We start from the raw sequence: 26,113 nt of genomic DNA, 5'->3' as shown, positions 1-26,113 counted from the left end.
TTTTTTCTTACCTTTTTTTTTTTTTTTTTTGCATGATACCACATGTAATTTTTCAAAATCATAAAATCCCATTTCTATTTTATGTTTTACATGCTTTGCTGGCTGGTACACAGTCTGCATTTACTGCAGCATGATGCTGACTGATCTCTTGAGTCCAGCATTTGTCTTTAGTGACTACAGTTTCTATATTGAACTCAGATTTGGACAGTAAAGAAGAATGAATCCTGAGTCATACTGACCAGTGCTAAGACCAAGACTATCTTTGTAAAACATAAGTCATAAGTACTCTTTGAAAAACCATGATAGTCTCTTTCTACTTGACTTCTAGCCCTTTATGGAATAAAGGAAGATGGCAATATAATTTTGAGAAAAATAGAAGAACCCAAACACTTTTACTTGTCTCAGTGACTTATTTTTAACCCAGCATCAACAATTTTCAGGCAGATAACATAGAGAGAGTGTAAGTTTGAATTTTATTGCCCTGTGGGCAGAAGAATTCCCTGCAGGCAATATTTTTTGTCATATTTTGCTTACAGTTAAAATCATATATAGCAGTAAGTGTTCCTGTTGCTTATTTCATGGCAGTGTTTTTTGTTAGACACAGAGGTTATGTTCAGCAGTTTGAAAAAAAATATATCGATTATATAATAGTTATCAAAGGAACTTTGGCTTCTTTAATGAAATACTGTGGCCCACAGCAAAGCTTGAAACTTGTTTGCTGCAGTTAGAGAAAATACCACAGCTTCTTGAATCATTTTCTGTTATCATGTCAGAAGAAAGGGAATTAATGCATTTTGAATCTGTTACTTCTAAAAAGAATTGACTAATGTCAGTGTTGATAGTTTCCTCCAGGATTAGATACATAATTTACAAGACTCCTAGCAAAGAAGAGAAATCAAACACTGATTTAAATCTTCCTGTGATATGGCTGCCTGAAGGGAAGCTCATTCTTGATGCGGAGTTCCCAAATTTTACTAGTTCACCAAACACTGTGCTTAAGGCTGATGGTGATTATGGCTGTCTCTGATAGTTCATCACATCAGTGTAATTTTAATTTACAGATTTCTTAGTTATAAATCAAGACCATCACAGAAAAAATTGCTGCCCCTGAGTCATATATCTCATCAGTGCATTCACTCTATAAATCAGAGAGCTTATGCATCCTATTATTTCTAAGAGGAAGTTAAAAGTCAGATATTGTAAAATTTGATTTTCTCTTCATCTGGATTCCTGTGCTTTTGTGGAAAAAAAAAGTGAATTCCATCTTAAGAATTTGATATTTTTACTTGAAAGTTACAGTGCTTTGATATTCATTTTTTTCCTTAAGATCTAAGTTAACATAATTGGATCTCTACTCAAGCTTCTTAACCGCTTTAGCTAAATGTCTAATTGTGAAAGCACCAATAATTGTGCCTGCCACATCACTAAAAGATGATCAAGTTAGAAAAATATACATTTGTATCTACATAGTTTTTCAGATTAGGTTCTTTCAATACAGATTTTTTTAGACAAAAACAGTGTATTAGCTTGAAATGAAATCTACAACATTTTTAAAGAGGAAAAAAGCCTCTCAAAAATGAACCAAAACCAACTGAATAGATTGCTAAGTCAAAAAGGTAACTGAGAAAATTATTATTGAAACTTCAGGACAGGAACTATTTCCATTTTTACCACTACAATAAAAATCCATCAGTTAACACATCTTTCTAGCTCTTAATACAATATGAGCAATACAGAACACAGTTTCTAAGAGGACATTCATTATTAGTCATGCAAGCAAGTCGATTTCAAATCATAAGTGCTAGGAAAAGCAAGCTTGTTTTTAACTTTCTTCCTACTGAGATTACATGGTTGAGAGCCCAAATCTGTAAACCCACACATTTGTAGAAAACGTTTATATGTGACCCAGTATGCAAAATATTGTTGCAATATGAATAAAACATAACTTTTGTTTAAAACAAACAAACAAACAAACAAAAAACCACAAAAACTGTTTTCCTTTTTTTCTAATTCATTATAAAAAGAAGAATATTTTGGAGTGAAAACTATCAAAGTTGCTGAAAATATATTATCTTTTTCTACTGATAAAGGGAAGAAAATGAAGAAAGCAAACAACCATAGACTCTATCAGTTTAACCTATAATCTAAAGCAAAGATTTTTTCTATCAAAGTGATTAAAAAAAGCCAAACTTCTCAGGTCTGATTATTTACAGTACATTAGGAATATTTAAATTCAAGCAACCTTGGAGAGGAAAATGACTTTGAAAGGAATACAAATTTACATTGCTAGAATCTTGTAAAATGATAATTATAAAAAAGTCAGCTAAGATTCTTTGAAGCTGTAGTTTGAGGCTTCCAAATATCTGCCCTCAGAATTGCCTTACACCCATCAAAGATTAAGATACTTTATTCAGACTCAAAAACCATGTGAAAGTTTTAATTTTGAAGATTTTAACTCTTTGCAAATTTAACTTTTATACCGCACATCACAACATTATCTGTCTGTGTTTTGTAAGGATTACAAGCCCACTAGTAGCAGTAATCACGAAGTTTCTATATCCGGAACCTATAGCTGCTTCAGAGGAAATCTGAAAAGTCAGTCTGCCTAAAGAAGAGCATTCACGTTACTGGGGACTACAGGGAGAGATCAGTATCCAGCTAGAAGCCTTTACATCACTAGTGGAGTCTGCTGACAAAGAAGCCCTCAGGGAGCAAGACACAGTCTTTAGCTCCAGGGTTGGCACTTTTTGCCCAAAGTGGAAGCCAGCATTGCAGCAGGAAGGAACAAGTCCAAAGCTGACCACAAGGACCAGAAGAGACAGTGAAAACTCTGAGGAGCCAGAGAATAAAAGAGGAATCCTGAGGGTTGTGTTCAGAATAGACAGGGCTTGCTACCAGGTGATGACACAGCACTGACCTGCAGTCAAGACTCAGCAGTGAAAATATCACTAAGTTCCCTATGAGAAAGGAAATAAAAATACATAGAAAGGGAGAAATGAAACTTTTGACTCAACTAATTAGGTACAAGACATCTTCTAATCTTTTTTTAATTAATTGTTCAAAAAGCTTACTGTACTGCAAACTCAGCATTTCCATGATTTAATTTTCAGTCACAGAAAATAAATAAATGAAAAAAAGCTATAAGCTATATAGACCAACAAAATCATAAATGGCTTATGGCATGTTACCACACAATTTGAAGTAGAAATATCTGTAACAATAGGATTAGAAGTATCTATAGGGAATATCTAGCTAACACAGCGTCTTTATCAAGACGAAGCTCTGCAGGAGAAAGAAGGATAAAGTGGGAAAAGTATTATATTTAAGAAACATCTCCTGTATAGAACAAAAAGGTAAAAAGTACTTCTTTGTCTTCAATAAATATAAAAGTTTTATCTGAAACCGTAGAAAATATTCTCTGTGTTCCCTCAGATCTATTGGCAATCAAAGGCTCTAATTTGCAAGTATGATTATTCAGAGTATTGGCAATCACCCACAAGGATTACTTGGTTTCAATGCACTTCATCTAGTGAGATGTGACAGTAGGACTGTCACAGCAGATCACCATGTAGCATAACAATCACTGACGTGCTAAACAAGTTCAGTGCATATAGAAACACAGGGAAACAAATTGCATCCCCTTGTTTTATGACTTTCTTCTTCACTGTTACTGTACCAGCACCTGTACACACCAACAGGGTGTGTTCAATCATCTATAACGATAACTAGAAATTCAGCATCTTAAGCCCTGACAAACCAAAAACTTTAAAGCTCAATCTTCCCTTCTGAGGTCCTCCAAGATGAGTAAGTTAAGAAATAAGTGAACGATAGGAAAAGATCTCACTGAATCCAGCTGCATGGGCAGCCCACAGAAGCATTCAGGGCCAGGTGAGCAAGGGGTGAGAGAAGCTACGAGCTCAAACACCAGCAGCTGGACACTGCACTAACAATTTGACATCTCTACCACTCACAACCTAGGTAGCTCATCTGTGAACTTGGACACATTATGATGTCCAGTGAGTGATCTCACAGCGGTTAAAAGAAAGAGCCACAGATACATTCTAATACATCCATTATCAGTGAGAGCTACAAAGAGATGCCGTTAAATCCTTTCCTGGTGCCTCTTTTGGTCAGTGTGCTTTAGCATGGTGCAATCTCAGCAGTCTGAATAGAAGCCAATCCATTGATATGTCAGTACACATACATCAGGCAGAAATAATGGAATGGAAGATCTACAGATTAATGAAAAATTGAGTAGCCTCGGTGGGGATAGAAAAGTAGAAACTGAAATGGAATTAAAATTGAAGCAAATTCTAAGATAGTTCCTACTATATAATTGCTCTGTTATTGCTAATATGTGCAAAATGTACATACCGGTTTTTCAGCTTTTTTATAAATACTGTTACTATTCAGAAAACTATAGCAATTAAGAAGATCATGAACGTATGCTATAACTGTTATAATATGGATCTAACCCTAATACTTTCCAGAAGTTACTATTTAGTATTAATCTTTAAATGTATTTAGGACCCTTTTTTTTTCCTTTCATGCCTTTCAACAGATAGATACCAGGTTACTGGGAGGAGTTAACACTGCTACACAATCTGCTACACATAATTTCTGTTGTAGGGCTTTTTTTTGTTTGTTTGTTTGTTTGCTTGTTTCTTCTATTTGGGTCGAACAATTAAATTAATGAGATCTTACCAAGTAGTTACAGATATAAAATAGCAGATATGATAAAGTGGTTTAACAGCTGGGCCTGTGAATGAGGAGCTACCACTGTATTACTATCGGTAGCACTCAGACAATTATTTGCAAAGTAGTCTCAACATGAGAATCATTTTTACCTATTTACAATACTGTCTTTCTTACATTTTATCAGGAACATTTTATATAAACTGTTAGAAATTTGCTCTTTGTGATTTGATTGAAATCACTGAATAAACTCTTCTTGGTGAATCCAGGCATCAGTTCACACCATCCTTTAGTGAAACAACTGATATTTCAAATTTGAAGAGCTAAGGTAAACCCTGTATAAGATGGGTGGGCTTAACTTCCCTGCTCTCAGGACTGCAACTTTCCTGATCCCCAAAACTTCTCAAGTTACAGCTATGGCTTAGCTGTCATTGAAATATTCTTTCATAAGCTATTCTCCGAGCCTTATTGAAATGGTGAATTTTGAAACAAATATGGTTCAATGCACATGAGGAGCTTAGTTACCAGAAAACTTGCAGAATACAGTGAAGCATAAATTAGAAAAACTTCCCAAGGAAGGGTAGTTTATTTCCTCTGTTATTATGTAATAATGGCTAACTATATCTAAAAACTCCAAATTCTTCCTTTATATTCAAGAAATATATTTATTTCAGCAGTTCTGCACCCCAGTGTTTCAACCAAATCAGAAGTGGTCATATAGTCCAAATGTCCCTTTTACAAAGTACATTTCTATCCCTTTGCATTCTGTCCATATTTGAAAGACTCAAGCAATATGTATGTGTGAAATATTTTGTCTGACACCTTCTTTTGAACTATGAATTACTATTTCTCTGCTTAACTTCATAGTCAAACCAAGGAATGTCAGATATATAATGATTCTAAAATATAATTTAAAGCAGCAGGAGAATATGTAACACAACTTTAAAAAACAAAAAACTCATTTTCATTTTTTATGTTATTGTTTGCAGTCTTCTCAGAAAGAGAATGGAGTAACTTTTCTCTGCCAACAAATAGAAATCCTCAACATTTCTGAAGTGTAATAATGTAATATACAAATGGTTGTATTTCTCCAATGTCTGCATCATAGTTAAACTATCACTTACATTTAGATGAAGTTGATTGGTCCAATGACCAATTATTTTGTATTCTGTACTCTTGTTGGTGATCTGATACTGAAAAATATCATAACGTCCAGGAGCATCTCCATTTTCATTGAAGATAACAGGTGTTCCAGCACTCCCTGAAAAAAATTAGAAAGCAATTACCTTTACGGTAATGTTCCAGAAAAATACATACTCTGAAAGAAAAGTACTAATTAGAGGCAGTTGATGACAATGAGTAGGTTCTTCTTAATGCAATGCTACTATTGTAATTAATCCAAAAAATCTCACAAAGAAAATGTGTGATATTATAACAAAATCTCCCTTATATGTAAGTTAACTAAAACACTGAAAAAAAATCCAAACATCAGTAGTAGAAGAGTTACTTTGGACACGCAAAAGGGTACAATTTCATTTTCGGATTTGAATATAACGCAGTAGACTCAAATAGCAATCTTGGAATGAGCTCCTTAAAGAAATTCTCTATTAAGTATGACAACAAATGAATACGTTCAATGCTTATAAAAGACCTTGTGGAACAAGCGTCTAAATCTGATCTCAATTAATGTAATCAGCTTGTAGCAGTGACCACCTGTGTAAAAGCATTTTATCAAAATAAACTGAGGTTAGCAGCTGTGTTTGTTGCTCTCTCTTCCACACACGACACTGTCAGACAGAAAGGTCCATTGCTGAAGCTGTCAAAAGTTATAAATTGGCACTCTGTTCTTACTTCGATCAACAAAATGTTCAAAGATTGAAAAATACGTGTCTACCTTGGAAACTAGGCCAGCCAAATTAGAACACGTTTTGATGAATTTCCACAAGGTGACATCACCTTCAAGTATCTGCCCTTCTACAGAGGCTTTTTGAAAACTGCACAAAGAACGTTATATTCACCAGTTTCTCAGGTTCATACATACAGAGGAAATAAATTTATAATTGAGGTCCACTGACAAAAAATGCAAGTATCTTAAAGTTATTTTTCAGTAACTGGAAAATGAAATACATGTTTACAGAGTAAAAGAACAAATAAACAAAAACACAAAACAACAGTGTTTTTACATTTCTCCATTTGGATAACAATAAAAAAAAAGTAGCTTGTTCATGGTAAAATCCTACAGTATAGCCTTGTTAATGCAGTACTTAGAGGTACTAAGTCCACTGCATGAGTGTCTTCCAGAGAATGGCAAAAAAAAAAGACTTGAAAGTCTGCGTAAATATTATATAGAAGTTAGCCAGTGCAAGTGGGGGTAGCAATCTACATACCGCAGAATTTCAGCATAAATACTTCCTTTATCTCTGTCATCCCTAAACTGTTATGTTCTCCTGCTTCGTATAACAGTTTTTATACAAAACTGATAACCAGTGAAATAAACAGAGCTTTCTGAGTGACAACTGGCACATTAATCACTGTGCCAATTTCACAGTTCTGCCAGCAAAACCTTGGCAGCAAAAATTAGATATGAGTAACTATGAAAGAGGAGCATCAACAGATTATGTGTGATAAATACTTAAGACCCCATTAAAATACAAGAGACTCAATACAAAATTTTGGAAATCTCTTCATGTTTTGCCTTCAATTCATTTGGCAGAACGAACTGCAAGAAAAATGGCAGTCTACAGTCTTTTATAAGCAGTGAAATTATTCTTCACTGCACAAATAAATGGTTGATCCAATAAAATACTTTCATAAAATAAACACAAACTCAGCAGTTTTACTGAGTAGCTATTGAGGCAACCTTCAGACTATTGCTCTCAAGTAGCAATAGGATTCATCTTTCTACTCAGCAGCATTTAAGCAGCTCATGGAAAGAGCAAGTATCTTCTACCAATAGGTGCAAAGTGTCATTTGTTCCAAAGATCAATTGGGACTTCAGTCATTTTTATGCTCAGCAAAAAGTGAGCTTAAAATCTACTGCTTTTTCTTTTTTTTTAGAAATATCATGTACAAAGACTACATAACACAGTACAAACGATAACTATCTTCTTCTTTGATATAGTCATGTTTTCAATTAGAGCATTTCACACTGCCCTCCTCAGCTGACAGTCGCAAAAATTCTGCTCAATTCATCTGTCACTTAACTGAGTCCAACACAATCTCTCTTACAGCAGAAGTTGCAACTGCTCTTCACACACCCTTCAAGCAGAAACGTCAGAAGGTGGGAACTGGGGAAGAAACACCTCTCCCGACGTAGGAGAAGATTAAGTTTGTGACCAGCTGAGTAACCTAAACATCCATAAGTCTATGGGTCTTGATGAGATGCATCCCAAAGACCTGAGAGAATTGATCAATGTAGGTGCTAAAACATTCTTGATGACATTTGTAAATTCATGGCAGTCAGATGAAATGCCTTGTGACTAGAAAAAAGGCAACATCACATCCAATTTTACCCAGTGAACTACTGACCTGTCAGCCTCATCTCTGCGCTGGAGAAGATCACAGAGCAGATCATCCTGGAAACTACGCTAAGGCACATAAAGAAGAGGAAGGTGATCCAAAACAACCAGCAAGGCTTCACCAAGCACAGGTCCTGCCTGACCAAACTTGTGGCCTTCTATTTGGTGTAGCTGCACCAGTGAACAAGGGAAGAGCTACAGATGTCATCTCTCTGGATTTAAGAGAGGTCTTTGACTCAGTCCTCCAGAACTTCCTCCTTTCTAAACTGGGAAGATATGGATTTGATGGGTGGACTGTTCATTAGACAAGGAAGATCGTACCCAGAGAGTAGTGATCAATGTCTCAATGTCTGGATGGAGATCAGAGACAAATGGCATCCTTCAAGGATCAGTACTGGGATCGATGCTCTTTATGATCTTTATCAGTAACATTGACAGTGGGATCAAGTGAACCCTTAGCAAGTTTGCAGATGACAACAAGCTGTGTGGTGCAGCTGACACAACCAAGGGATGGGATGCAATGCAGAGAGACCTAGACAGGTTGAAATAGTAGGCTCAGGAGAATCTCACGATGTTTTAGCAAGATTTTAGCAGAAACTTTGAAAGTGTAAACAGAGAACGAAACTAGACTTCTTGATGCTATAAACAAATCATCAACAATTAATCAGTGTTCTTAAAAGAATGTTAACCTTCTCTGATGAATATTATGACCTGATAGATGATTTAGATGAACCTAAATCAGGCTAGTCAAAAAACAAAAAGGAAATATTTTATCTAAGAAAATATACTTTGTTTGGATAACCCATTAAATATATGGTTTACCAAATTAAAGTGAATGTATCTGTGGAAAAACTGCCTAACATTGTATAGAAACAAGATGATAAACCCACATGGGAAAACACTGAGCCTGACTGTAACTCATCATGTCAGTGGAGACACATCCAGATTCAGGCACTTTAAGAAACCTCACTAAGTTGTAGAAGCACCTCCTTTTATGACAACTTGACAAGAAGAATTAAGCACTCTTAATATCCTCTACTATATGCGATTGTATACCAGCACGCGTGCTTGTACAGTATTATTGCCATTACAGGGAATTGCATTTTAGTATTAGTTCAAGACACTGAGTGATTTCTGTTCCATTTAATGGATGTTGAGGACTGGCTGCTAAATCAAAACACAACACATTTCGGTCAGAAAGCAATATAGAAAACAACGCCCTACCTGAAGGAATCAGCCCAGATTATATAAACTCCAGCTTATATAAAAAGATTTTGGGAAACCTCATTAAATAGTTCTTAGAAAGAATATTTACTTTAGAGACTAAATGCAGATATCCTTGTTTAGGAACTACATTTATTGGGTACCTTCATCTGAAAAATGTTACTTTTGCTTATGAAAAAAATGCCCCTGCAATGTTTGCCTAGGCTAACTCAGAGAATAAATGGCAGCCTATGTTTTTTTTTAAATTATTTCACTAATTTCATAATCATTTTTTTCATGACTTTACAGCAATCAACTAGCAAGACAGTCGAAGAGCAGTGAGGGAAATATACTTTTTCACATTTTATTCTGTGCAGTTATGTTGTGATGTATCATTTTAACCCATGACTGAACCCATAAGTATACGGCAAAATTTCAAGAATACATGACAAGTTTGGCTAACTATTGAAATAATGGATGAAGCTTCATCTTTCTTACAGCCACCTCTTTTATTTTTTATAAGCTTTGCTACTAACTTATTATGATATTCATTTCTGATGCTTATCTTTGCTGAGTGATTCCAAGCTACTTTTAGATTATTATTATAATTATTATAAATGTTTAACTGTATACTGATAAGTGGAATAAAAATTTAAAATTTTATAACAAGCACTGTTCAAATAGTTTTCAGACTTGCTTAGAATCCTTTTTTCTTTGAAAAGGTACAACAAAAGAGTAAAATGAACTTATTTAACAGACTAAGAAGGAAAGTTGAGAGGTTGAGTCTCGTGGTTTGCATAGGTTTAAATTTTCATTTCACTTTATAGAAACTACAAAGGCTGTTCCAAAAGTAATGCCTCATATTTATTATATGCATAAGACATCAGAGGCAGATGGTGGTGGTATGGTGGTATGGTGGTAGAGGCTGAATCTTCCCACCAATATCCTGTTACATGTTGTTGCCACGCAACAGATGGCAGCAGAGGGGCGATCTGACAAATGGCATCCAACATGTTAGTATGTATGAAGCAAAAGTGCGTCACTGAATTCCACTATGCAGAAAAAACTGACATCCTTTGATATCTGTCAATCCTTCCTTAACATTTATTGAGATCAAACCGTGGATGCCTCACTGTTGGGAGGCAGAGAGTAGTTCTGAACTGATTACAGCGCTCTAAAAGCAGAGCTTTTTCTACGTGCAAGGCTGTGGTTTAAAAGACAGACAAAGAAAAGACAGACGAAGAAACACTGGGTTGTATATCTGAACAACTCTGAGTTTTTCATGTTGCGAAGAAGGCATTTGTCTACTACTCAATATAATTTTAATACTCATGTAGGTATACATGAGGAGGTCACCTGAAAGCTTCACTTTCTTTTATACACTGCATGTCAAGTTCCCCCTAGTTTTTGATGGACTGAATAACTAATAAATAGACATTGATTAAAAATCACTCCATAATCAAACAAATCAAATATTTTTCTTTAAAATCTATATTTGGTTGCACTGTCATATAGTTCTGTTATCATTAAATTCCAGATAATCCATATCCACAGCATAAAAGAATAGGTTGCAATTTATTAGGCTTGAAGACACACTTACTTATTGTAGATATTAAGTGATAATGTGATACTGAGGGAAATTCTTCCTCCTCCTTTCTATTCCACAGCCAGCATCATTAAACAATGATGGGTGTTCAACTAGTACTTAAGCTAAGCATTACCAAAGTAATGTGTCTGTGATATCGGTAGCTTAAGAGTCTTTCAAAACATAGCTTAAACTATCCAAAAATGTTCAACAGGAAAGAAAAAAAAAAACAAACACATGAGCTTATTAATTCAAAATCAAGGATGAATTCGATCCTTCTGAATTTTTATTGCCTTACACTGATGTTAAGGAAGACTGTTTTTGATAAACAACTGCTTTATGACAAGCCTTCTGTACACTTGAACTTGAAAATTCAACTTCTTCTGAAGAAACCCTTAAACATGTACCTTGATATTTTTAAGATGCTGGTCAGCAACTGCCTGCTGTGTCTGCTTTATCAAGTTCCTTTTCATGTGTACCTAAAAACTCCTCTCTTCTAATACAAGTTGTAATCTTAGTTCCTTGTACGATTATCAAACAATCTTGCCCAGGTGAACTCTAGTGAAGTTGCTCTCTGTGTATCTCCGTTAGTGGAATGACAATAAAACAAATTCATGTGCAGTAGTAGCTGACTACATATTAAAATGATTAATTTGCAGTGGAACCTAAAATAAGAATAATAGTAAGGTTCTAAAGACTATTTTAAGAAAGAAGAAGAAAAACTGTTAAATAAACAACTTTGGATTTTCCTTATACACACACACACAAAAAAAAACCAACAACAACAACAACAACAAACTTCATTAAAGTTAGGGATCATGAGGCAATGCTCCTTCAGTGACAGAAGTGTAGAACAGTGATAAGCCTCAGAAATGCTACCTACAGAATATTCCAACACCTATGGAGCTGATTCCATTACAAAGCTTGCTATGGTATTTTACCAGATTCCAGTAGTTTGATATTCATTTCATTTTCCAAAATGAAAGAAAATGAAAACTGCTTAAGCTAAATCTTCATCCTTTGAACTACTCCATATAGGCTGCTTTATCTTTTAGGAAACCTACTGCAGTCAGCAGGGATTCAAGGCTATGGCTAGGTATAGAAGGTAATATCTAGGTAATAGAAGTAAAAGTTTATTGTACCCTCTAACACAGTTAACTGTTGTCTGTCAAAAACTTCAGAATGCACCATCTGTTAGAATTTGGCATTACTGGAAGACTCTTCAAATTTATAGGATCAACTCTTATTCCATTAATTTATATAATTACTTTCAAGCACTAAATGTTGGAACTTTTTTTAATTAGCATTTCATTTTAATTAGCTGCTAAAAAGTACTGCAGAGATGTACATAATTTAAATTGTTCTCACAAGTAGAAAGAGGTAACAATTTCAATTTTCAGTACTTAGAATTCCCAGAGAACAAGAATTTATCTGTAAAATTACAAAGGAATTTGTCACTGATAAGTATCTCACTGAGACAAATGAAATAGAAGGTTGAAGTGGAATGAATGGAACAAGTAAACATGGACTATTAAAATATTTAATACTTGAAAATAAAAAGCAGAGAGAATTATAAGGAATTAAGTAGAACTAATAAGAGCTAATTTGTGAAAGTGAGAAAGTGAGACTGGTAGATACACTATACCAGGCTATGTAAAGTTGGTGATAAATGAAACCATTATATGCTCAATCTCCATACAGCAGACGTTTTCAAATTAAGAACAATGTTGTGACTGAAGAAAGAAAAAAATGATTCTCTTACACACATTCAAAATTCGAAAAGATGCCTCTTTATGCTTGTTCTAAAATATCACAGTTAATGATTAAGACAATAAAACAGGATTGTATCCAGTTGCGATAAACTTACTGCTGTTTCAAATATCCTTAGATACTGGAGACATCCGCATAGATATGCAGAATATGCTTATGACAGAGATCCTGTGCCTTGCTGAGGCAGCAGCTGGAGGCCAGATGGATACCCTAGGGTTATCTGAAACAGCATTCAATGCCCATGTTAAGCAATTTATCTTACTTACCACAGGGCAGATTCTGGCTGTTCACGTATGAAAGCACAAAACTGAAACCAAAGGGAAACACAGTATGCAGAAACTGCATAATATACAGACTTAGGGCACGTATTATATAAATTATGATAGTACTCACTGGAAGGCTTAGAAAAAGTGAAGAATCTAGTATTAAAATGATGTGATATAAATAAATTCCATGACAGGTACTACAGCTTTGTATTATTGATGCTGATGGATTGTAAGGATGATTTTTCAGAGATGGAACTAATTTTTTGATGACTTGGTCCTCAGTTAATGATTAGAAAGGCATACTTCTGTGAAAGGAAGAGTTCACTCCACCCGTGCATAAGAATGTTGATCAGGGTGAGTATCATGAGCATATGGTATTTAAAATATCAAACAAAAAGCAGTACTTTTTTCCTCTCAGAATTCAACTCAGTATTAGAACTTCTCACCACAAAAAGGCCAGAGATATGATGTGTCATAAAGTCTATCCAAAAATGAGTAAAATTTGAGGAAGAGAAAGGAATGACTGCAGCCAACAGCGTAGGTATATTTAAAAGATTTGCCTATCATTCCTCTTTATGCCTTTTAGCAGTGATCTAGATTCAACTCCATTCAGCCCTCCAGGCAATAATTGCAAGAAGCATATATTTGTGAAAAATTCTTCACATTTTTCTTTGCTACTTTCCCTGACTATCTGCTACTGGCCACTCTCAGAAAGCATGTTACACTGATAAAACGTTGTTTATATCCTCTACAAATACTCAAGTCACAATATAAAATGACATAACTCTTGTTTCTCTTCTTACAACACCTTAAGTCTAATAACAGACCATGTGTATATACAAAACACAACAGTGCCACAGATCTCAATTTACATAAATTTCTCTGAAATAAATTCTTCCTATTCATTTCCATGGAAACTACAACAGATATAAAGATCACAATAACACTATCTGACAGAGCAAATTCTGAGCTACAAAACACTGCTTTTTGACAAGGTCACCACCATTATCCAGTGATGACCATGAGCCTGAATGCCACGCTTGTAAAAATCTGCATGGCTGTCTGGAACTTGCCTCGTCTCTCACATCACTGTCATCGCTGCTCAAACACGCCATCCCACCACCTCACTGTGTCACATCCACTGTTTGTGTTTGTATGGTATTACAGACTGAATGCTATCAAATACTCTTGGATAGGAAACACTCGTTTTAATGTCATTAAGCCTTTGCTTATATTTAAAATAAAAATTTCTTTTAAAATATAACTTGAAATAACAGTAATAGCAAGTACATTTGTCAAGAGTCTGAGGCTAAGTTTTCCACACACACAAAAAAAATAAACACTGCTCTCTATTTTACACATACGGTGGGATGTAAGTGGGAGTGAAAGTGAAAGGAATCTTTACTGCAAATATAACTGCAATTATTTTGTTATGATATTGCAAAGATGAATGTGCATTTCTCTGTGTAAGCACCATCACTCCCAGACCCCAGCAACACAGTCATACAATAGATATTTACTTTAAAAGGATCTTCACATCATTTGTTTTCATTTTCATGATGTTAGAGGAAAAAAAAAAAATCCTGTTTCAAGCATCTGTAGCTATACAATATTAGAGGAAGAGATCAGAAGAGAGTGAGGATATCAAGTGTTCATAACTTTCTCATTACTAGTTTTTATTGCCTAAAACTGTAATTAATATGTTGCTAAGAAGCATGAAACAACTCCCTCCTGACCATAAATCTGCCCAGCAGTTTCACTCAGGGTGACATATGTGAGAACTCCACATTATAAAGAGCTCAGGAGCACTTTGCCTGCACCCTGTCTTTATCTCCATAAGTAACTGAAGATCCTCCTATTCTACCTTTTCCCATTTTCTACTTTGTGTTTTTTTCTATCTCTATCTAGATTTTCTGCATTATTCAGGGGAGGGAGGCAGAGCATTTGAGTGCTTCATCACCTTTGTTTATGTTTTCTAAACTAGTCCCCAATAATTTCAGAACTTCCGTTCATGACATTCATAGTGCTTCCATAATGGGGGTCACCTGCCATGTTCACACCGTCCTATCTAGCACACTGCATTATATGAGAAAAAAAATTGCATACTGGATTACTGTTAATAAATCATTCTACAGTGTTGGCCCTGTTGCAAAAATAACAAGTATAAATATTCATTTATCTCTTTCAACATCCTAATCTTTCAAAGAGTTCTGACTATGATTTTGTGTGAAGGTCTGGCTTCATAAAGCTCCTCCTTCTTCATTTGGTAAATAAGTTCATTTTCTCAGGAGTGAGCAACTCTGCTCAGTTGTACTACATAGGTTGTTCTGAAAATAATGCCTCCTATTTATTTCCATGGAAACTACAATAGATACAAAGAGCAGAATAGAGGAAATTCTCAGCAACAAAACACTAGTTTTCAACAATCACCTCTATAAGCTGTGCATTTTCACCAGCAATGAACAAGAGCCTGTGTGCCACGCTCCCAAATATCTACATCAGCAGAGATGATCCACTATTTTACACTGCTATGATGGTGATGTTGCTAAGAAAACATTGCCCATGGAGTCCATCTTTCATCTGCCCAAACAGATGAAGTCAGAAGGCACTAAATCCTGACTATATGGTGGGTGTGCTGGGACAGTCCAACCAAGACTGCCAATGTGCTCCATGGTCTTCAACATGTTATGGGGCCTGGCACTGTGTCGTACAAACCTCCTATGTTTCCAGCTGCTGTTTCACAGAATTTTGGAGACTTGTATACAAATCCCTGAGGCTGATGGGAGGTAAATAAAAATTGCTTTGCCACATGTAGGCAGCATCCTGGTCAGGAAAGGTAACTCCTTCTTCAGACCAACTGTTAAAATGGCATCAAAATGGGAGAGTGCCAGCTACTGTCATCATCTCAAGTACAGGAATATCTTTCCCAATAACAGCATAGGTTTTATTTGTGATTCTGGTCTTCTGTCTCCATGCTATTTTCTGGAAGACTCCACCTGATGCAGACAACAGTCACTCCCTTAGGTAACTTAAACGATGATCTCAGTTCTCAGATATTTAAACTTGATTTATCATATTAATACTGATCGTTTCATGTCTAAGACTTCATTCTTTTTTTCTAAAATTACATATCGCAAGAATGAAAATTAACAAAAATCGAGCAAAAAGAAAAACACTGTCACATAATCTCAGTTGAAATAATGGATTAAAAAGGAAATGTAGCAGATATACAATTTTCAGTAAGGTGTAGTTGATTAATAACTTTAAAATGAAATGAAATAACATAAAATAAATAATAATAAAAAATCCAGAAATCATGAAGCTATTAACTATGGTGAAGTTCTGAAAGCATACAGTTAAATTTAGGTTTATCAAATAAGACATATCTGCATCCTTAACTCTGTCCTATTAGGATTTTTCTTAGTTTGCAGCCATTAATATGTTAACACTTTTAGCAGACATCTGCAATATAAATGTCGCTTTCTTCTGTGTTTAACCCACAGTCCAATTAATATTTCCTTTCACATGCCACTTAGTATGAACAACATACCATCAGTGATCCATGAAACTACTTCATCTTGTTGAACAAAATCATATTTGACATATTATTTCTTGTTTCCCAAGTGCAGTAAGTTTTGTGATAATTAAGCAGGGTAAGAAAATATTAGTTAATTTTCTAGTATTGATTGTGAGCTGTTGCCAGAGACCAAATGCCTCAGGGCTGAAACTCTGGTATTTAGAGCGGATACAGCTCCAAAGAGGAACTGTCAAACATCCACAAACCATTATGTAGCAAAATTTCTTTTGTACGCTCTGCATCAAAGACAAACTAACCCACATGATCAGCACACATACACACACAGAGCAGGTCACACTTCAATTATCACAAAAAATTTGAAGAGAGGCATCAAGTAGTGATGCTGTTGTCTGAATCACAGCTTTATATTTTCTGAAGTATCTAAGGTGAAGTTATTTCAGTCTCATGACCTTGTCAGAGCTTACTGTTTGATGTAACTAGAATTCAAAACTGCCTAATTTAATTTATACCAAATCCTACGTTATTCTTTAAGGTATTGAGCCAAAAAAGGACAGATTCTACAGAGTAGTTACAGAGTAGTCTGAGATGTTATAGCAAGGAAAAAAATGCTTGATATTTCTTGGGTCCTTCAAACTCTGCACAGCAGCAATAATTAATGTATTCAGTGCAAAAGATAACAAATCATTACTTTTTTTGTTGTTGTTTTGTTTTGTTTCTTCATAATTATAGTGACCATTAGTAACTGGTACCTAGTGAAAATTTACTCTGTTGTCATGTTTTTTTCAGGTATTTATAGAGTTGTTAATTTTCGAAGACACTATACAACAAGAATGCAATATTTACAAAATATTTAAGAAGTCATTTTAATTTATAGTGTTTACTGAGCACTTTATATGTCACAGCCTTTCTCAGTAAGTGACTTAAATTTGAAGTCATTTAACGCATCTTTAACATGTATATGTACTCTTACACTTCCCACACTTAGACTCTACTTCAGAAATCACAGTGGATGTTTTAGGATGCCAAGAGCATTTTTAAATACTTTTGAGAAGCTTTTATAGCACAATCTACAGTACTGTCTAAGTGTATATATTTTGGGGTGCTATGAAAAAGTGTATCTGAACTTTTTTTTACTGGCTCTTTTGCTAAGGATAAAAGGAGATTATTCACCCCTTTACATAAAGCATCTTACAAACTATTAAGATATCTAGAGAAGCACCTTCTATTGAATACAAATAAGAAGGTGGTTTGGGTTGTGGACTTTTTTGTTTGTTTGTTTTTGCTGTTGTTCTTTTTTTTTAACAGTATAATGAATATATATGAGAGTAATGATATATCTTTGAAATGGCTAATCTCTCAGTTTAGGGAGACTGACAATTAGTGTACTTCATTAACACATTTTTACAGATACAGTTCTGCACTGATGTTAGTGATTAACACAGGACGTGTTACTAATGCAATAAAGCTTGAGACCTTAAATTCAGAAAAGTTATCTACTTCAACCTGGTCTACTATTATGCAAAATTCACTTTTCTGTTTTATTTCTACAGTAAAAATACTAACCATTAATATTTTTAGCATTAACGACATTTTATGATAAACATTACAAAACTTTTTTTTTTTCAAATCCTTAATACCATGTTCATAGAAATGCGAAACAATCACATTAACTTTCTTTCAAAAGTTCTGAATCCTCAGTTACAAAGAAAAATTTACATATACAAAATAAACAAAAAGACAAGCAAACAAAAAAAGTACACACAAAAAAAAAAGAGTGCATAAGAACTGCTCCAGGAGTATTTTTACGAGTTAAGAATTTAAAGGATTCATTGGAAGAGACTCAAGGAATCTGAGCTCATAGTACTAGAATGTTAGTCATAGTAAGTAATGTAATGGAAAATTTGACATTCTTGAAATCTTGACATAATCTTCTCTATATAACTAAAATGTGTAATGACTAGAAGACATATTTGTCATTCAATCTTGGCTTTTTTCTGCACTATCATAATGAAGACATACATTCTCTTTAACTAGTAACTTAAATTCATTTTGCAGCTGATTTGCATTGTGGAAACTATATAATAGAAAGAAAAGAAAAAAGCAAAAACAATAGGATTTTTAAAATGTACTTGACTGAAAATCTCCAAGGTAAATATTTACTGTTTATGTTGTAAAATGAAAATTATACAAAAACATAATTCCATATATTTTCTTTTGCAATAGTTATCAAGGTTCTTAACATTTAACTTGTTAGTTTTTGATTAAATCTTAACAAAGAGATTATTGCCACTGTTGGACTACAGAAATGGATACTTTTCTCTCATCTCATTTTCTACCACAGTAATGACATTATCTCATTCACATAAAGTGTATTTTTAAGCTGCTTTAAATATTGGTAGGTTGAGGGCTGAAAACAATTGAAAAGTAGTCCTAAATAAATAAACAAAATCATGAAACAGAAAAACAAACAAAAAGGACTATACTTGTGCCGATGTTTTTTAACATGTGTGGAAATGGGCTTTTATGACAGACTTGGAGAAATTATTGATTGGGTTACTATGCCCGTATATTAGGCCTACTGAAGTTTCCTTTTTAGTGTACTGGATCTGACTGGGATGGAATTAACTCTCCTCACAACAGCCCATACAACGTTGTGTTCTGTGCTTGTAGCTAGGACAGCACTGAACCAATGTTTTTGTTTACTGCTGAGCAGCCTTGACACCAAAGCTCACTCAGAGCCCCCAGCCAGGGAAGGCCAACAGGCTGGGGGTAGGCAAGAGGTGAGGAGAGGACACACCTGACCTAAACTGAGGGTATTCCACACCATATGATGTCACTCTCAGCCATAAAAGATAAGGAAGGAAAGTGGAACTCTCATTAAGGTTGTGTTTATCTTCAAGAGCAACTATTATGTGTACAGAGACCCTCTAATAAGACATAGCTGAACACTGCTTGCTGATTGGAAATAGATAATATTTTTTTTCCTTTTGCTTCTGTGTGGGTTTTGCTTTTTTTTTAACTTTTATCCAACAGTTCCTTATCTCCACCCACAAGCTTTTCTTTTTTTTATCATTTTTTCTCCCCCCATCTTTCTAAGGAAGGGCAACGACAGAAGGGGTGTGTTGGTGCTTAGCTGCTGAAGCCACAAGGAGGACTTTGAAATAGCCGTGCCCTCTTCCTGTTCTGTAAAACACAGCACAGCTCTAAGGAAAATATTTAATCATACAGCAAGACTTCTGACTATAGTTTTTAGTAGGATCATAGTTATTCTCAAACTGAATGAACAGAAAGCGTTGCCTGGTGCCACTTTGTAAAGGTATTTCCGGCACGCTGAACAAACTAAATAATTAGTATTTCTGTTCCTGTAATTGAAAACTAGCAGACATTACTACTTAACTACAAACACATTCCAGTCCATATTCAAGAAAATTGTAATGCTCATGCTCCATTCTCATCTGCACTCTCATATCTGAAATCCTAGTCCTACAGGATTTATAGGTTCTCTTGCAATCAGTGTGAATTCTCCAGGTGCATAGGTGCCAGACTGAACATTTTCACTTCTGTTCCTGTATTTAGGGGCTATGCATTCCCAAGCTAAGGTTCAGCTAGAGTTGTCTCACCCGATGACTGCAAAGATTGTTGACTTTTCACTCTGCTTCTCACTGTGAAATTATTTAAAGATTATAAAATCCAACTCTGGCCACTCCATTCTTTTTATGCTCTGTTTTAATTTCTTGTTGCATTTTTTGATTCACTATTTATTCTCCCTCTGAACTAAATCAGATCACAGGGTAGAGCTGTGAGATTCATAAGAAGTTCTTATAGGCATAACTGAAGTGTAAACACCAAAATATTCTTCCGAAATTTGTGCAACTACACTGATTTCCAGTGGATGATAATCAGATGGACTCATTTAAATGAATGAGGAACTGTGCTTCATTGAGCAAAGTAATGCTCATAACTTCTGATACATCACTCATGACCCTTTTGAAAAATCTGTGCAGAAAACAGTTTATTCTCAGTATCTAAGTTTCAACTTGTGTCCAGATGGTAAGACATTAAAGTAAGGGACAAAACTCTTCTTGTGTTTCAGAAACAGACACTTACCATCGCTTGGTCACTGAGAACATTTTCTTTCCAGATACAGTGCAACATATTAAAAAGGCTTCAGATTTTTTATACAAGATCCCTTGTATAAACTCCGTAAGTATTATAAACTCCATAATATAACACCTTTGTAACGGCCTTTTCAGAACTGAGAAGGTAAAGTAATGAACAATGTTCATAAGAGTGGAATAATGACTTGAAACACCACAAAGAGAGCATCTAAGTCTAAAATGATCATTTCCCAATACAGTGACCTAAATCTAATCAGTGATGCACAGTAAAATATGAAAACATAGTCTTTACCACCTGGAGCAATGCATCTCACCTGTGATTTGTTGAAGAAATTAGACTACAAGTCCAGTCCAATTAATCACATTCTGCTTAAGTAAATATTCCTCCAAGGTTCATATGGAAATCTTTCTTCTAGCTCAGAAACTTCTCTGACATCTATGGAATTTTTTCATTTATTACTGGCAAACAGATTTAACCCTCTGTCTTTAAATTGTCATGGAATATAAATGTTAATGTACAAAGTTAAATACCCTTTCCCAGAATTGCTTGATTTCATGGTGAAAAATAAAATTTTCTATAGCAACATAGTTAAGCTGTAAATCCCTCTGAATCTCATGGTAATATATAAATAATGAAACCAGATTTAAACGTGGAATATATTATTGCCAAATTCCTCTTTCTAATACTTCTTACATAATTTAAAAAATCCTGCCAACAAGTATTTTTAAGGCATAGTGAAATGCCTATCAAACAGCTCTTCCTGTGAAAACTTAAAAATAGTTAGAGAAAAATGCTATTTTTATTATAGAGTTAACCAAGAGTGGTTTTGAATGAAAATAGTTTTTTTGTTATTGAAAAAAATACTGTTTTTTCAGTGAAAATGTAAAAGGCTTCTGAAAAAAAAAAAAAGACAATATATTAAAGTACTGTTGATGAATAAATACTGTATACATTTGAAGACAAGGAAATCAAGTTGAGTGCTCTTATAATGAAAGAAATATTTGTCTTAAACTAAGTCTGGATATATATAATAAAGAATTTAAAAGAATGTTAGACAATCCAGCCTTTCACAGTAAGAGATTTCAGAGTAAGTCTTTCTTAACAGTATAGCAGAAACCTTGACAATATCAGAAATCAAGGAAGTAAACCACATGCTCTCATACTGTCAAGATTTATACACTAATCCATAGGTAGAAGGTTGAGCTAACCTTAGGTTGAGCAGAAGAATCTTTATAAGCTTTTCTGAATTACATACAGCATCTAAACTTTCATATACTTACTTATTATTTTAGCACCATCAGGCACTTTGGACATTTTACCAGCAGATTACTATTTGCTTCTGGTGGTCAAAGGCATGAAACTTCATTTATTTGGTCTCCTAATTTTCCCTAAGGATGTATTAATGAACCATTAAAGCTGCTTGTTATGACCTATTACATTAACCCACTTCATATTAACAAGGATGTCACATGTATCACATTTCTGCAAGAAGTAAAAAGAAATGAAGCAAATTTTATTGTCCTGGTGTTCTGCAAGGTATCAGAAATGGTTCAGACAAATTCTGTTCCAACTTAAGAAAACCATATGTTGATAATTTAATTCTTAACTGAAAAATCCTAATCTCTGAGATTTTGACGTTTGGTTTCTATGCAGTGAATTATCAAACGTAGAAAATACATAGTCAACAAAATACAGAAATAGAAGACATCTCTTTCAATTTCAGATAATGTTTGTCAAATATAAACAAAAGCAGTCCTTTCAGATATCATTTTTCCATGTCAGCATATTTAATACTAAACCACAGAAATAGGCCCATAAGAACATGGGCAAAACTCACACAAAGGCCAATCAAATAAATCCAAGTTATCCATGGTGTGGTGGAAGAAAGCAGAATTCAAGATGATGTCTTGATAAATTTTACCACATATTTCCTCTTTGCAAAAGGTTTTTTTGCAAAACACATGTCTCATTGGCTATGAACACTGTTTCAAAGACATCCTGTAGACTTTATCTGTGGATATAGTAAGGGTCACACTGGCATGCCTTAGTTTGTGCTTTTCAGGGCTTACCAAATAAGTTAATGATTTTTTTCTTGTAATGCCAGTAGGTGGGGACAAAAAAGAACATGTTGCCAGGTGCTTTAAAGTACAAAGAGCTTCATACCGAGACTGGGATGTATTTCATTTTCACGCAGAGAAAGGCAAAGTGAATCCATATAGCAATATATGGAAATGACTGAGACATGTGAAGTCTACACCAACATCCCTGTTCACTTATCTACACATATTTTGACAGATAAAAGATTGCTCTAGACCAGAGTTGAACTAAATGCTTTGGAAAAAAATAATATCTAAAAAAATCCAACAGTCTAAATAACATCTAAAAAAAAACTATCAAAATTTTACTATGGTACAACATATAAAGTAGATTTTGAAATAGTTTTAATTTCCCAGACATTATTGTAATAGATAAATGAAACTGATAAAATCATTATCTTCCATCAGAGATTTGTCTGAATACAAAAAAATCAGATGAATCAGTTTCAAATAAGGAACTTTTGCTCAATTGGAAGTGCAGGCTCTATTATGAAAGAGCAAAATATAATTGTTACACATCAACATGAAGCTGTATCTACTATTAACAATGAAGCTGATTATTTCGATTGAAAAAAACCAAAGCAGTTAACTTAAGAATTCTTTCAATAAACCGAAGAGGAAATGTTGGCTAATTTGAAGATTTTTTTTATCCTATACAGGAGATCTTGAAACTACCATGAATATTCAGAGCGATAAATTTCTTAGGAACCTATAAACATCCAAATAATTTCAAGTTAATGGTAGTCCTGTTTAGATCACTCGCCTCTTTTAGATTTTCTAATATGCTAAAACTAATTTTCAACAATATTTCTATTTTAGAATGGTGATGTTATTGAATGGTGATGTTAATTTTTTTTTCAAGGAAAAGATGAAGACCATTGGATATACAAAATAAAAATAAGTTATATGTACTTCCTCTGAAACAAAGTATGAAGTAATGCCTTCTCGATAACCACTATTTGCCTCCAACGTTGCAGACACTAGAACAGAAATTAAAGAAGTTGTTGTACTTGCCAGCTATTGAAAAATTAAATACCCATGGGCACAGAAATTGCTGTAATTCTCAGTGGAAAGTAATGAGTATTTCTTCTTAAGTTTGATGTATAGCATCTCTTGTACAGATAAGTTAAAGCATATCTGGATTTACTTTTTTTCCATTCCACCATAAATATCTAAAATCACAAAAATGTGATTTTATCATATGGGTACCCAAACACGTTCCAAATAATAAGAATCTGAAAGTGAACACTTCAAAGAAAACAAAAATTGATTATGTGAAAACTGAATTAAATAGGAAAGAAAAATGAAAGAAAAAGAAACTTTTTTCACTCCCTTCTTTCATTTTCAATTTGATAAGCTTTTACACCAATGACATAATGGCATCGTTGTATATCAGAAAGGTACACCTTCACCAAAAAATATAGGTTGTTGAACACTGAGAAGGACATTGCAGTTCTTCAACATCTTCTAAGCCAGCATTTAAATACTGCAATTTGAAACATAACAACAAAAGTTATTACTGAATGACATATTGAAGTGGTTGTGTTAACTTCTAGCATATGTAGCTAATTCCATTGTACATCTTACAGGAGATTGTGCTGATACAGAGGATCACAAAGTAAGGCTATTAGGGGAATTAAGACTTCTTCGTAATGTTCAAACCTCAGTGATGCTGAGGTTATCCTCAGCAGTCTTAGCAACGGTTGCCAGCATAACTTAAAATATTCACTCTCTTCTGTATGTTACGTGAGGTAAAATGACCAGGGACCACTAGGATCAGGTAATTCAGTTGTCTAAATATATACAATATACATGCTTAAGGTACCTCCTGGATCACATCATTCTGCAAACAGTCCCAAGTGAGTTGAAAGAAGAAAGTAAAATAAAAAAGCTATTTTTTTCACATCAAACAGTGCATATAAAATCTACCATTAGAAGAAGCTTTTCCAGTCAAGATCATTTTTTTTGATTACCAGCACTGTTCTTGAGGAACAGTGTCAAATGACTGTAATTTAAACCAAAAACATTTAATACAGATTGAGTAACAAGCTATTAAATAAGGTCATAAAGTGTGAAGGTACTACATAGAAGGACAAGTGGAAAAAAACAAAACAAAACAAAACCTCACTATGCACTTAGGATAATATCAGTTCCTTAAAAAAGGCTTAAAATCCAAATACTTAATTATACTGTACAGTTTCTCATAGCCATTTTGGATTCACATTGATTTTTGTCCCACACAAACCAATTATGTCAATTCTTAAATGGAAGATTGCAGAGAAAAGAAGAAAATTACCTAACATATTTTTCCATCCTTAATGCCTTCTGTAGAATTTATGTTGTAAATAATGAATCATAGAGTTAAAGCAAAAAGTCTTTGGAAGAAAGAGAAGGCAGAAGAGAAGGCTGCAGTAGAGAGTATTGTCAAAAAAATTATTCTGGTAGTCTTTTGAAACCCATCATTTATTTTAGCTTTTCTCTCATTTTATATTTTAACCTGAAATCTGAAAGTTTGCACCTCTACAGTACCAAAATTCTCACTTCACCATTGCTAATACATTGGTTTTTTTTTCCTCCACAAATAGGAAAGTTGCTGTTTCATTACCACATAAAAATGTGCAGATGTTTGGGATTTTTAAAATTTCTGTTACATTAAACTTTATGTACCAGATTATTTCTAACAAAAAAAAAAAAAAAAAGATTTATACAAATATGCTCTCTTGTAAACAAGATTATCTAAAATGTTTTTAAGTTGAATACTGAAAGATATTGAAATGATTTAACATATTGAAAAGATAAAATATGTTGTTGTTCAAGAAGGATTCTTGCTTAATATCAGGTAGTTCAGGATGACAAGCATAATGATTTTATTTTTATTTATAAACCCTAAAAATCATGATTTTTAAAAAGTAATAAATGTATTATCAAGTTACTCATCTGTACCCACAATATACATCTATCATATAAATAACTTTTATTAACCTAACAGGCTTTCAATAATCTTGAAGCAAACACAACAACATAACATTTCTTTCTATTTATCATGACTATATTTTAGACATAGTCAACCATGTTGTTTGTAAATTAATTTTACAATCAGAATAAAGTGTGATCTGCTGTAGAAGATCATTATGGACGTAACTTAAAAAACAAATTCAGACACTAACATACAAAATCACTGACAAACAAAACTATAAATACATTTATTTTAAACTTTCCTCCTGTATTAGTTCACTAATAGGAAAATCTGTTGGTTTTTTTTTTAACTGATCTCTTACCCCTACTCGTATAACTTCGTATAATGTATGCTATACGAAGTTATG

General features: G+C 34.0%; 1 protein-coding gene across 1 annotated transcript in view; it reads right to left on the bottom strand.

Annotated features, from left to right (window-relative positions):
• Positions 1-26,113, bottom strand: part of GRM8 (glutamate metabotropic receptor 8) — a 319,688-nt gene that overhangs the window by 50,922 nt on the left and 242,653 nt on the right. Inside the window, exon 7 of the mRNA XM_031553129.1 lies at positions 5,820-5,956. Within this exon, the coding sequence (XP_031408989.1) occupies positions 5,820-5,956 (137 nt within the window). The remainder of the gene's footprint in view (positions 1-5,819; positions 5,957-26,113) is intronic.

The sequence above is a fragment of the Meleagris gallopavo genome, chromosome 1, assembly GCF_000146605.3.
Source record: "Meleagris gallopavo isolate NT-WF06-2002-E0010 breed Aviagen turkey brand Nicholas breeding stock chromosome 1, Turkey_5.1, whole genome shotgun sequence".
NCBI classification, from domain to species: domain Eukaryota; kingdom Metazoa; phylum Chordata; class Aves; order Galliformes; family Phasianidae; genus Meleagris; species Meleagris gallopavo.
This window is presented reverse-complemented; position numbering and strand designations above follow the sequence as displayed.